This window comes from Argopecten irradians, chromosome 1 (assembly GCF_041381155.1).
Source record: "Argopecten irradians isolate NY chromosome 1, Ai_NY, whole genome shotgun sequence".
Classification (NCBI taxonomy): Eukaryota; Metazoa; Mollusca; class Bivalvia; order Pectinida; family Pectinidae; genus Argopecten; species Argopecten irradians.
In genome coordinates, this window is record NC_091134.1 from 62,374,716 (window position 1) to 62,389,110 (window position 14,395).

General features: G+C 34.7%; 1 protein-coding gene across 2 annotated transcripts in view; it reads left to right on the plus strand.

Annotated features, from left to right (window-relative positions):
* The first annotated feature begins 119 nt into the window (after nucleotides 1–119).
* LOC138336941 (brefeldin A-inhibited guanine nucleotide-exchange protein 3-like) overlaps nucleotides 120–14,395 on the plus strand; it is a 34,542-nt gene continuing 20,266 nt past the window's right edge. Inside the window, exons 1-17 of one of the 2 annotated variants that reach the window (XM_069286579.1) lie at nucleotides 120–200; nucleotides 1,563–1,717; nucleotides 2,300–2,433; nucleotides 2,898–3,032; nucleotides 3,520–3,588; nucleotides 4,494–4,613; nucleotides 7,292–7,334; nucleotides 7,446–7,527; nucleotides 7,656–7,766; nucleotides 8,204–8,359; nucleotides 10,340–10,472; nucleotides 10,772–10,893; nucleotides 11,708–11,880; nucleotides 12,651–13,055; nucleotides 13,392–13,567; nucleotides 13,729–13,885; nucleotides 14,220–14,342. In XM_069286579.1, the coding sequence (XP_069142680.1) occupies nucleotides 1,633–1,717; nucleotides 2,300–2,433; nucleotides 2,898–3,032; nucleotides 3,520–3,588; nucleotides 4,494–4,613; nucleotides 7,292–7,334; nucleotides 7,446–7,527; nucleotides 7,656–7,766; nucleotides 8,204–8,359; nucleotides 10,340–10,472; nucleotides 10,772–10,893; nucleotides 11,708–11,880; nucleotides 12,651–13,055; nucleotides 13,392–13,567; nucleotides 13,729–13,885; nucleotides 14,220–14,342 (2,224 nt within the window). In that variant the 5' untranslated portion in view covers nucleotides 120–200; nucleotides 1,563–1,632. The remainder of the gene's footprint in view (nucleotides 201–1,562; nucleotides 1,718–2,299; nucleotides 2,434–2,897; nucleotides 3,033–3,519; nucleotides 3,589–4,493; nucleotides 4,614–7,291; nucleotides 7,335–7,445; nucleotides 7,528–7,655; nucleotides 7,767–8,203; nucleotides 8,360–10,339; nucleotides 10,473–10,771; nucleotides 10,894–11,707; nucleotides 11,881–12,650; nucleotides 13,056–13,391; nucleotides 13,568–13,728; nucleotides 13,886–14,219; nucleotides 14,343–14,395) is intronic. The other variant, XM_069286587.1, reaches the window with a different exon arrangement.

Sequence of the window (14,395 nt, forward strand, 5' to 3'; positions counted from 1 at the left end):
ATCCAACACAAAATCACCACACCTAGTCTCCTTTCTTCAATATTTCAATAGCAAAAATATCATTAATTTTTTTATTTTGAACGCGTCTCATTATTCATAAATTTGTAACTGCATAAGCGGCCTTATTGATGTCGAGTTGTTAAAAAAATAGAACTAGGCTAGCCTAGTGTAGAGAGTCTACATGCAGATCAAGTTGACGTGTAAGTATTTGCTTTAGTGAAGATATTGTATATTTCTTACTTCTTTTTATTTCCAAATGTTTAACCTAAGTGGGGAAAACATTTTTACGTAAGTAAATAAGATGGCATATGTTCAGTAATCCATGTCGAAGATCTTCACTGTTTCAGCAGCTGTTGATGATATACCAGCTGATCACGTAGACTGATCGGAAGGATACGATTCCAAGTCACGTTTATCTTACTGACACTCATATAATTACATCAAGCGAAATATTTCGGACAGAAAACATGATAATTACATAACAATGTAAATGAATGTAATCTAAAGTAATGTTTTAATGATAAAATTTCATAAAGTCATGTGTCGGTTTTAACACTTTTTTGACTAATATAAATTTGATAGACAGACTAGTCATATGGATATGTTAATGTAAGATGGATTCAGGTTATCATTATCAGGGTAAATTTAATATGCTAAACAAAAATTACCACAACATTAAAACAAACTTTCTGAATTAGCTCTGAGAATAAATAGCGATTATCCCGATATAATTGGAATTACAGAGGTTAAACTGAAAACTAGATTGGCAGATATGAAGCCACAGGAATTTTCCATTGAGGGCAACACCAACTGCAACATTTCTGATAAAAACATTGATAATAATGCAGGAAGGGACATGATTCTTTACATACTAGCTCGAAAATGCTTTCGACAAGAGAGGTGGAAATAGAAACAGATTTCCAGGAGAACATATTTGTAGAAATTTCTATAAACAAAAATGAAAAGATATTATTTCGACTGATATATAGGTCTGATAGTGGATCAGACAAGAACAATCAAAATTTAATAAAACTGATCAATGAAGTATCAAATAAAAACTACACACACCTATAGTAATGATGGGTGACTTCAACTACCCGAAAATATGGGAAACATGGAATCCAAAAAGTGCCAGCACAGAATCTGAGGAGTATATATCTTGTTTAATTGTTTACAAGACAACTTCTTATGGCAAAAAATCAATAGACCTACAAGATGGAGAGGGAACGGTAAGCCTCATGTATTAGATCTTCTTATCACTAACAAGGAATGCACAATATCATCAATAGAATACCAGAGTCCTCTGGGGAAGAGTGATCATAGCATAATTTTTATGAGTATCGAGTGTAATACAACGGTTACTTGTAGAAGTATAAGTAAAAAGCAGTGCTCAAAGGCAAACTACGAGAAAATTAACAAACACATCAAAGACACTAATTATATATAACTGGAACGTCCAAGCCAATGAAAGAACAAAATTAAATCAACGAAAAGAGTTTACATTAAATATAGGATAAATTGGTAGCATGATTGACTGATAGCACAAATTTATTCACTTTCAGTTTATCTTGAGGCATGGGAACTGTAAAGAGGTAGAATTACTGGAGTTATTTGTTTATATGCATTGCCGCAATGGAGGATCTCCTAACTCAGCTAATAAAAGATGCTTCCTCTCAAAAACATGCAGGAATAAGGAAAGCTTCCCAGACAGCTCTTGGTAAGTATAGCACAGATTTGAATACATACTTTCACAATTCTTTGGATATTAATCATGATGTCAATATTTTTGTATTATATGTATGCTAATATATATGTATATCAATTTACCTCATGTGCAATTATTGGTGTACACATGTGTCACAATGTGGCCTTGTAAGGCAGACGGGACACACGCAGGTACAGGTTGGACCGATATATCCACCATTCATACTCATCATCATATTGTCCTAATAAGTACATAATTATATAAACTATATAAGACACAGTTATGAAAATTCATATAAAGTTCACATCAGTTTTCACGTAAATATTCCATACATAAAAATTCTTGGGTTTGCCCCAATTTCTTGAAACAAAAAGTGCCCACTTAAACCAAAATTGAATCACCTCCTTTTATAATTTTAGGCAAAAAATTGAAGTTAAGTTTGTTATTTAAGTTTGTTTCTAGGAATTAAAGGCTTGGACACATACTTTTTATGAGGTTTACTTTCAAATGCAAGCTACTAGTACTTGTACTGCAAAGTGTTAGATGTTTAGAATTTGTTGAATTAGAACAAATTGTTGTGTGTTTTGTTTTCAGACTTACTGGACAATCCTACATTAATCACACAGACTCCTGCTTATATACTGAGAGAAAAGTGTTTAGAGCCATTGCAACTGGCATTAGAATCTAAAACAAAGAAATTATCAACATACGCAATAGGGGGAATACAGGTAAAATCTGATTGTTAAATATAAGGTCCTATTTCTATTTCGTCAGCTTTACATGATGCTGTTGAATTATTACTACAATGTACCTCCATAATTATAATATATTGTACTTGTATTACCATTTCATAACTGGGAGCTAATACAGTAAGCTAACACAGTAATACTGTTACAGATTGGGGAATGATATTGATTACACTTACCTTTTAATGAATCTTTTAAAATAATCATTGATTTAATATAAAATACATCTTGTAAGTTAATACATGTAGTTATTATTTATAAACTAGTGTACATGCATTTACAAAGGAATGTACCGGTATCAGTTTTTATTAACATTGAACTAATGTCATGATCAGTTATCACTATGATCGGTGAATTATAATGTAGTTGATACTAACAAAAAAGGAAGCAATAATAGTAACACTATACAAGGAACCACTGTATAATGATATTGGTATTATTTCCAGCAAATCCTGAAGGATGAGAAGTTCCAGTCAAGCATGGAGAGTGATAAGGAGGAACACTGGATGCCTATACAGATCCTCAACACAGTGTTCAGTACACCCTCCCTACCAGAGGACACACAGGTGGAAATCATGAAGGTAATGAACAAAAACTTGTCTGTTTATAAGACATGTGGCTAGAAAGGACCTCACAAGAGATCTTCTGCTTATGAGGAAATTGTACTGGAAGGACATATTGGTACAAGAAACCTCAATGGTGGGAAAGATGACCTCATAACTTTTACTTAGATTTTACTTTATTCCATAGCTGGTATAGGAGTGATGCTTACACCATGACACTTATTATGTGTATTATATTTCAATTTTATAATGTCCATGATTCTGTAGGTTTGGTTGGCTTAATTATCAACATCTTTCAAAGATGACGTGAAATTCTAATTATCCTATGAATGGAACAGACCTGTTGTTCTTATATGTCTAAAGATACCATATAGCACAAGTTTTCAGAGCTTCTTCATGTCAATTATGTTCTTTAAAACACTACTGTTCAATATACTTCAGTGATAACATCATGATAATATAATTATACAGTGATAATAGCATAGCATTGTACATCTTGTTGTAGTTACTGCTGAAGATGACATTTTCCACAGCTTGGTGTATGAATGCAGGAGTAATCACCAAAGTCTCTCAGGTAAATTGTTTGGTTTATCCGCTATATATAAGAGGGCTATGATCTTATCCAGTATATTCCTGCTTCAGGTTAATGGGAAGTTTACATCTTTTTGCCACGTTCCATGTAGCTACCTTATAGCGTATGACTATTCATAAATAAATGCTTGGGATGCCTGAACACCAGAGGTCAGAATTGATCACCGATCAATAAATCAACACTTAAAGGCTTCAGAATTGCTTCCAAACCAAAACTAGAAAAATGCCTCTTATCATTCCCATGTGTTTATTTATGGAATGTGGATTTGATATTTTTGTTGGTCCAATAGTTTGGTGATTATTGGATATCATACCCAAGAATATTATTTTGATCTACAACTTTGATATACAATTATTGTAAACAGTCATTATGTTTAAAATTTTTGCATGTTAGCAGCAGACAAATTGAACCTATGTTCTCATATGACTCACGATTAAACATTTATGTATTATTTGTATTTTTCTGGCACTCTTCATGGTCATTCTCATGAAATCCTCATTCAAATGATATTGATATTGACATCAACTTTTATATCAATTACATTACATGAGACATATATGAAACGGACATTGAAATTTGTCATTAAATTATTGTACTGGTAATTGATACATTATTCAGGACACATACTTTCTAAAGACTAAGCTTATTTGTTTTTTGTGTAAATCCCTGTGATGTGCACATATATAGGTACTGATTTTTACATCAAATGTCTTTTTCTCTTTATAAATGATGGAACAATTAATACTTCCAACGAGAAAAGTCTGCAGAAAAAATGACAGAATCCTGTATAATATTGACATGAATATTGTTAAATACGCACAAAATCCAGGACCATAGTTGTTAAAACTTTACCTCAGGGTGTGTAAATGTGTGTCATGTGTTGGCAGGTCTACATTGACACATACATCGCTAGCACCCACAGTGTGCGGGGGGCGGTGAAGGCCGCCCTCACACAACTGTTAAGCTGCTTCACAGAAAAGCTCCAACAGGGGCACTCTGAACAGGTGGTAAGGTTACACAGAGCTGCACGCCTTATGTGTTTTATAACTCCTATATCATATCCAGAGCTGCATCTTGTGTTTTTGTTATAGCTTAATTACCAATGTTCTCCCCAGGACATATTTACAAAAAAAGACTGGTACACATGGTCAAATGTTTATTAACTATCTCACGGGTATTGTACTACTGGTGTGTTCCTAATTGAAACACAAGATTATTTCAACCAAAATTTTAGTTATAAAGACATACATTCAGTAATGCAATTTTTCTGTGATGTTGATCTTTTCATAAAGGAGTTATCATTAACGTCGGTCACAAAAATTGTGGCACCATTATACATTGTAATTTTTGGTACATTGATTGTCCATACTTGTAGTCTTATATAAATTAACTACCTTAGTATATGAAGCAGTATTTCTTGTTTAATCTGCCTGGGAAGAACAAGGATTTCATTTAAAGTTCTGTTTTTCTTTTTTTTTTATATATATCATTAATGCTGAACATGATTGTTACAGTTCATGTATACCAATTTCCAGGTAACAGTATTCCTTTTAAGGACTTGTCTTTTATCCCTACTAAGAAAAAAAAAATCTAATATTCACATTTTAACATTATATTTGTTTTGAATATTGTGGGTATTGAAGTATCCTTACAACTATCTGATCTGAAGAGAATATAATTTTATCAATATTTCTTAAATCTAGCTGTTTTTAAAGTGATATAAACTTAATCTTCATTTAATTTGTTTGATTGGTGCTATGTTTACTCCTTCTTTATCTTTTCATTTCTGAAATTACTTTGAATCTGAAATAATATTATCCCCTGACTGTAATATGCCATATTATTGCAATTTATAAAGTAGAATTATAGTATTTCATGTATGAATATTAACTTGTCTTCTGTCATTGATGATGTCTTAATTGTTGACTGTTGTTTCAATCCAAGGAAAATTGAATTGTAACAATCATGAAGGAATTAATCATTTATAAAGTATTTGTATTCTGTATATAATAATATGACATATATTCGTCACAATTTTCACTTGATGCTTAACAGTACTAACTAATGTTTGAATATCATTAATCTGCTTTCTTACCATTATAATTACAATATTTTACATCATTATTGCATGCATAGCTATAGAAATGTGTATCTTTTAAAATATAACATTCTGTGAATTATATTTCACTGCTGTATATGTCATGTATAACAATAGCAATGTGCTTGATCAATTGAAGCTAATTATAATAAAAACATCAGAAGCTGCTTTAGATTGTTAGCTTGAAACTAAATAACACTAATTAGGACTCCACATCTGTCTGCCTGACAGTTTATAATTTGTTTCTTGAGATTTCCTCAAAAACCAGTTGACCTTATATTGTTTTGGAAATTCAATATTGTTATCCCTTTAAGGACCAAAATTTAAAAATTGTCTGATTTCATTGAAAAAAATATATAATATTATATGATCTTTATTGAACTTTGCTTTTATCATGACACGTTACATTTAATCTCAAGATTGACATAGGCATGAAATCCTACTGTTCTTTCTTTGCCTGAACATATCATCTCAAATTATTTTCTATACAAGGTAGTATAATTTGCATTAGCATGGACTACATTGTCATTTGCTGTCACTTAAGTCATAGATTTTCTAAAATCAGACTATGGAACAGGATGTTTTACCAAGTTTTGCTAGCTTAAGTTTTCCTTAACTTCAAATAATAGAATTAATAGTTCCAGAATTTCATTTATGAAAGGCTCCAATTTACACACTATTTTCTCCAGCTCATTTCTGATATCTGTTTTCCCCAGAAGTAATTTAGTTTACTACTAACATGATTGCTGTGATAGATCTATTTCAGTAGGATATATATTCCATGTTGATAAGTTATATAAGTACATTATACATATATATTGGTAACTTATTACAAAGGTAACCTGTTAGACAAACTTTCTTACATAGCAAAATAAATATATGAAGTTTTAGTTGTACCAATTTTGTTTTGAGATATATAGAAGACTTACCAGTTTGTCACTAACACCGACTGTATACTGTACCATTGTAACATACTGCTATATAAGTAAGGAATGAAGTAGACTTTTAGGTTGTCATCATGATCTGATTGATAAGTTAAACTTTCCAGGTGTATCTATATCATACTTACAATGGGATATAGGATTGTTCCACTTACAGCATGCTTCGTCACCATAACTACCGTAACTTTATCAATGGCTAGGTGTACTTTGGTACCATAACATATGTTAGCCCAATACAGCTTGCTTTAAGTACATATAGCATCAGTTAAAAATTCTGGTACATTTTGTAATAGATTTACCATATTAAAAAGCTTTCCTCTTTCATGAAAATAGCTATAGCATAATTATGTAATTTCAAATTTTGATGGTCAATGATTTAAACATATTTTATTTGCCTTTTCAAAGTTTGACAAAAAGGATCAGACTTAACTACTTCATGAGAACTACACATACAGATATTAATGTTAAAGGCTGCTTAGATCTATATTAATGTAATCAGTTTTAATCAAGTTAAAATAAGACAATTTTCCAATTTATGGTGGATACATTTTGGTAGATAAAGTTTTGTAAGGTTGTCTGTTATTGGTGACTTCTTTGTATTCCTGAATGATAATTCTTTACTCATTTGAATATATTATAATTTCAGACCAAAGATAGTAATGATGTGCTAGCAGACTTCATGGCTAAAGGTTTGTTCTCATTTTCTTGTTCCTCCAGTTTATATCCCTCAAATTAATGAAATATAAATGTAAATGAATGTATTTGTGAATGTGCTGATTGTGTGTTTTTTACTTATACAGATACACCAAACAATGAAAGTCTGTTTAAAGATGTGGTTGCTATTCTCAAGTTCTTCACAGCAAAACTGGAGCAGGCGCCAAGGTAAGGAATATTCTTGTGTATGTGATATCTATAGATTCTACTATTAATGTATAGTGCTCTGTATTTCTGTTATATTTCTGATCATAGTAGCTTTGATGACTGATGATGTGTTTATAATCTGATTCCAGTTCCAACCAGACTCGTCAGTCCATACCACTCCTTCTGGAGGGAGTGTACACTGTCATCTCCAACTCTCCTGTCTCTATCAGGGAATACAAGCCATTCCAGGAAGTCCTTTGGTAAGTATAAAAAGGAATACAGGCCTTCCTAGGATGTTCTTTAGGAAAGTTCTTGAGGGAATACAAACCTTTTCAAAATTCTTGTCAGTATGTTGCCACTCATGGCACAGGTTTAAATACTGTCTTTTGAAAAATGTTTTGCCTTTTTATGAGGTTCTTCAGTAACTCTTTATGGATTGTCCAAACTTTTATTGGAATTTCTTTTGAATTAGTGAGTCTTCTTCAATAAAACAACCCCTTCAAGGAAGCACTTTGGTCCCAAGAATATTGAACTGTTATCACACGATACTTGGAGTTGGAAAACACAATATTTCACCAAATGTTATGCTGCAAAGTTAGATTTATTGTCAAACACGAATAAGATGTTGATAATGAATATTGAAGGAAAGGGAAGGATTATTGTTTATCATTTTGAGTTTTTACTTTATATTATTTAGGAAATTCCTGTGTCCTTGCCTTATTTCCTTACTGGGGACCCCAAAGTCTGAGAGGAGTGCAATCATCCCTAAATCCCTGGAGGATGTGGGGAGGGGCTCAGGATGTTCCCTAACAGCCCCTAATCTACAGGTGTCTACAGCTAAAACTATATATAGGTAAGAAAGGCTTTGTCCCCACCACTGTAAAGCCCTAAATAGAGCTCTTTTGATTATCATACATTGACAAGTCTCTGTGAAATTCACTGAAATGTATTCAGTACATCATAATTATGATTGGCCTATAAAAAGATTTGTACTGTTAATGGCTTTATCAGTAGTATGGTGTAGTTTCTGCGAGTTTTATATTAATTATATTTTTAGGTCATCTGACCCGAAGGGTCAGAATGACTTATTGTCATCATGCACCGTCCGTCGTCGTGCGCCGTGTGCCGTCCGTAAAATTTTCATTCAAACGACTTCTTCTCAATAACCGAAAGGCTCAGGGTACTCATATTTGGCCTGTAGGTTGCTGGGATGGAGGGCTACCACGTTTGTTCAAATGAATGGCCTTGACCTTCATTCAAGGTCACAGGGGTCAAAAAGGCTAAAATCTTTAAACGACTTCTTCTCAAGAACCAGAAGGCCCAGGGGGCTGGTAGGATGCTGGGATGAAAGGCTACTAAGTTTGTTCAAATAAATGACCTTGAACTTCATTCAAGGTCACAGGGGTCGAATAGGCTATAATCATTTAAAAAACATCTTGTGAATAATGAAGAGGTTAAGAGAACTGATATTAGGCCTGTGGCATGCTGGGATGAAGGGCTACCAAGTTTGTTCAAATGAATGATCTTGACCTTCATTCAAGGTCACAGGGGTCAAAAAGGTTAAAATTTTTAAACAACTTTTTCTCAAGAACCAGAAGCCCCAGGGTACTGATATTTGGCCTGTAGGATGCTGGGATGAAGGGCTACCAAGTTTGTTCAAATAAATGACCTTGACCTTCATTCAAGGTCACAGGGGTCAAATAGGCTAAAATCCTTTAAACAACTTCCTGTGAATAAATAAGAGGCCTAGACACTTGATATTAGGCCTGTGGCATGCTGGGATGAAGGGCTACCAAGTTTTGTCAAATGAATGACCTTAACCTTTATTCAAGGTCACAGGGGTCAAAAAGGCTAAAATCTTTAAACGACTTCTTCTCAAGAACCAGAAGGCCCGGGGTACTGATATTGGGCCCGTAGGATGCTGGGATGAAAGGCTACTAAGTTTGTTCAAATGAATGACCTTGACCTTCATTCAAGGTCACAGGGGTCAAAAAGGTTAAAATCTTCAAACGACTTCTTCTCAAGAACCAGAAGGCCCAGGGTACTGATATTGGGCCCGTAGGATGCTGGGATGAAAGGCTACTTAGATTGTTCAAATAAATGACCTTGACCTTCATTCAAGGTCACAGGGATCAAATGGGCTATAATCATTTAAACAACATCTTGTGAATAATGAAGAGGTTAAGAGACCTGATATTAGGCCTGTGACATGCTGGGATGAAGGGCTACCAAGTTTGTTCAAATGAATGGGCTAAGTTTGTTCAAATGAATGGCCTTGATCTTCATTCAAGGTCACGGTGGTCAAATAGGTGAAAATCTTTAAATGACTTCTTCTCAAGAACCAGAAGGCCCAGAGTACTGATATTGGGCATGTAGCATGCTGGGATGAAGGGCTACCAAGTTTGTTCAAATGGAGGATCTTGACCTTCATTCAAGGTCACAGGGGTCAAATAGGCTAACATCCTTTAAACAACTTCTTGTCAATAACTAAGAGGCCTAGAGACCTGATATTGGGCCTTTGACATCCTTGGATGATGGGCTACCAAGTTTTTCAAATGAAGGACCTTGACCTTCATTCAAGGTCATGGGGGTAAAAAATTCTAAAATCCTTTAAACAACTTCTTTTCAAGACCCAGAAGGCACATGGTATTGATATTGGGCCTGTAGCATGCTGGGATGAAGGGTACCAAGTTTGTTCAAATGAATTACCTTGACCTTCAATCAAGGTCACAGGGGTCAAATAGGCTAAAATCTTTAAACGTCTATGTTGTATTGTACTTATAGTCAGATGACCGTTAAGGCCCATGGGCCTCTTGTTACTTGTGGTTTACAGTATAGCGGTGCGTCTTGTTGATCTGATGGGCCCTGTGACATCACTACGACCTGTACTGGAGTCCTTGTTCCACCGAATGTTACTGTACCCTCCTCCCCAACATAGATTGGACGCTCTGAAGGCTGTGAAGGAGGTACAGCCACCACATTACATTATAATATTATAATTTGGGATAACACAAGGAAAAGAAAATGTTGTAGAAAGAAATCTTGTCCTTTTATTTAATATAGGACCTATTCTTACACAGTAAAAATATTTCCATGTCACCAGGATTTCATTATAATTGTTATATCTTTGAATAATACATTTTTTGGCAAAGAAATAACTTGCACCTGAGGAAAACATTGAATAAAATGTAACACTATGCATTGTTCTTGGAGAATGGCCACATGATTCTATAATAGTACACAAAATTGATTCTATACTTGACAGTTGCTGAAAACTCCCGAAGGCCTGTACAAGCTGGCCTGTCCTATGTTTGATTTGGAATCTGAGGAAGGGGAGATAAAATCTGGGACAAAGAATCCAAATTCGGATATCGCTTTACTCAAGCTGTAAGTACTACTGGGCCGTTTTCGTTTATTCGGAACAACCGGTTCGACCGTTGGTTAAAGTCATTATTTCAAGTATAAATCCTGATGGACCTACAGTTTTTGATACAGGCCTGTGAGAGCTTTGTCAAGGCTCGTCTGAAAACAATATAAAATCACCAGGTCCGTATTTAATTAATAAACGAACAACTAGGTCCAACCAGTCAAATCGTATAATCGAAAAGGGCCCTGGTGTACATGTATGGAACAGTTTTATTGTCAATATGAGATGGAAATAAATCAATACATTACTCAGAATTTTCTTTTAAATTGTTTGCATCTTAAAGCTGGACACAGCACTCCTTGCCAAATTCATACATTCATGAAACCAAATTATAATTTAACAAGGAAAAAGATATCCTTTATATATACTTTAGGAAATGGAAATAAAAAAGTAATGAAAATTTTGATAATGTATGTGGTGTGCTATGCTCATATTTAAGGTAGGTTTCGCCCAACCAAATGAATATTTTTTTGTAAATACGAAGAAAAATTTCAGAATAGATTTCAATTTCGTAGTCTTTATATTTCATTTGGCGAAACCTACCTTTAACCAAGAAATATGTTCTTAGTCTAATATCGATACACTTCCATTCATCAAAACAGAAATGAAAAGCACTCCTTTTATATATCTGTGTTAATGATTTAACTTTCATTCTTGTATTAAAATGAAATTAAGAAAGATTATCAATGAAATAGCAATTTCAGTAACAAATTATTAAGAAATCACCATTTGATATATCCCATATAATTTTGTATCTGTTTGTTGATTTAACAGGATTGTGGATGCCCTTCAAGAGAGTTGTCACTGTAACGACTCAGCCGTCTGTATCACTAGTGTTACCTGTGTCGATGTGTTGCTAGGCGCCCTGGAACAGGTGTGTAGGGGTGCAGGTATGACGGACAAAGTGTGCAAGTCTATCTCCAAATACCACGCCACTTTGGAGAGAGGTAACTATGCAAAGAATTCCAGTTAAAGATATAGCTGCAAGGGAAAATAGTATAAAATCAAAACTAATAGATAAATACTCTGACTTCTGAAACATATTCATCTGATTAATAAAATTAAGTTATAATGTGTGAGGTTTTGATAACAACTGTACCTTAATTAGAACAGCTATACCTAATCTGATCTGCTGAAACACTGCTGTTATCAGTAAATCAAATATCAAAGAAACACAATTTAACAAAGCATGACAATTTATAGACTCATGCCCTATCGGGGCCTCGAACTCACCATTTACGGCACCCAATCGCCTAGCCAAACATAGCTGCGCCTTCTACCACTGCGCCACATCCACATCCCCAAAAAAGGATGTTTCAATGACGAAGTGATAGTCGGTTCGATATGCTGACATGATCACTGTGGAAATTGTCAAATTAAATCTTTGGATCAACAACATATAGTGAATATGATACATTGTGTTTAGTAAATATCAAAGAAACACAATTTAACAAAGCATGACAATTTATTGACTCAAGCCCTATCCGGGCCTCGAACTCATGATCTACGGCACCCAATCGCCTAGCCAAACATAGCTGCGCCTTCTACCACCGCGCCACTTAGTGTTGTAATTGGTTGTGTAAAGATAACTGAATCAAGTAAATTTCTGATCTGAACAAATTCTTTGGCTTCTTTGACTTGTACAGTGTTTTCACTATCATGTCATCAGACTAATTCTAATTGAAAAGGATTAAATGGATGATTGTGTTCTTGGCAGAATTTTCTAGATGCAACAGTCTGACGGTGTCCGAATGTGACGGCCGAGAGTTCAGTAATAGGAGTAGTGTTTCTGAGCCTCAAGTGGTGAGTGACAGTGATGACACGGATGTAGATGATACAGAGGGCGCCACTGATGTGTTTGTCACAGATCATAACAATTCAAATACTGTACCATTGCACAAGCGTAACGCTCACACCAGCAGAAAGGAGAGTCAGAGCGCCATAAAAGATGAGCTACAACGGCGTTACAAAACTTTGGGCAGTGAATATGAGATGGTAGAGCGACAGAATGCCAGTCTATTTATTACCGAGTTAAGTCGGACACTCCCTCATATCGCCAGGATGTACTCTGTGAATGAAGTAGACGAGGCGCTCCAAAACTTTGCTTCTAACTTCTGTACAGGTGTGTATAAGTGTGTAAACATCAGCGAAATCTCAAAATCAAGCTAGATGTATACATTGGGCAGGCTACATCTTAATCCTGACATAATGTCATAATCTTTGAAATTAGTAATAACAGACTAAGGATTCACATTTCAATTTTCAATAATCGGTGCTTTTTTAATTTGATCATCTTGAAAGCCCAAAATTTTATATACATGCTCTGTCTGTCTGACAGGACAAGGTCTCTTGCCTCATTGCGAAATATCAAATGTAATTGCTTAATATGTTTTATATGACTGCACTCTTTCATTTGAATTTGATAACATTATTTATATTGTACTTGTTATTTTGCCAGCTTTATATGACCAACAATACAAGTCGTCTGAAGAGAATTCCTCCTCGTGTCAGATGGCCATACTCAATGCTGATGGTGTGTATGTGGCTACAATCACCGCTCTTCTCCTTAATCTAAAATTGGATGCCTGTGGGGCCTACGGTACAACAGAAGGGGCCAACTATCCTATATCAGAGGTAAGCCACAAGGTCCAAGGTTCTGGGTATTTCAGATTGGATATTATACATTTCTTGATGAACTGATGCGATGGTGAGCATTTTCTGATTGCGAGCAAAACTGGTGTATAAATGCTTTGTAGGTAGTGTCTAATCTCTATAATGATAAATTCTGTTAACAGAAGCAGTATGTAGATGAAGTCTTAGGTACTGGTCTACTGTTGTTCTTATCACCAGCCTGGCTCAGTGAGGTATACAGACAGATCACAGCCACCGATATTCTACAGATCGCAGGCTGTAACAGTGACAGTGACTCGCCCCTACTACAGATCCTAAAGGGTAGGTCTACAGCAGTATCAGGCTGTCATTGTGACGTTATTTTAACAGTTATTAAATACTTCTGAATTCTAGAATTATGGTTAATTAAATGTCGACACTAAATAAGATTTTTTTATCTTTTTCTTTAAGCATTCTGAACTCATTAGCTTTTTTTCTGCACCAAACAGCATTTTATTTGGTTGTGTTTATAATTGGACAATATCTGAATATTTGGTCATTTTGTGCACATAAAAAGGCCAATCATATATAACTTTGCCAAAATGGCATTTCTTATATTTACTTGGACATGAAACAATAAAATAAAACTATAAAAATGTGACCTTGACCTTGATAGATGTGGACGGCCTTGGGAGTAACAGTCAGGGTGGCCAGCTCCTGAGTGGGATGTGTAACAATGAGGAGATACTGGAGGCAGATCAGGAGGACCCTCCTGATAACCAGACATATGCCGACATGGGTAGGTTATAGTGTTGTCTTACCAAACTATCAGCAATGCTGTTTTGTTATATC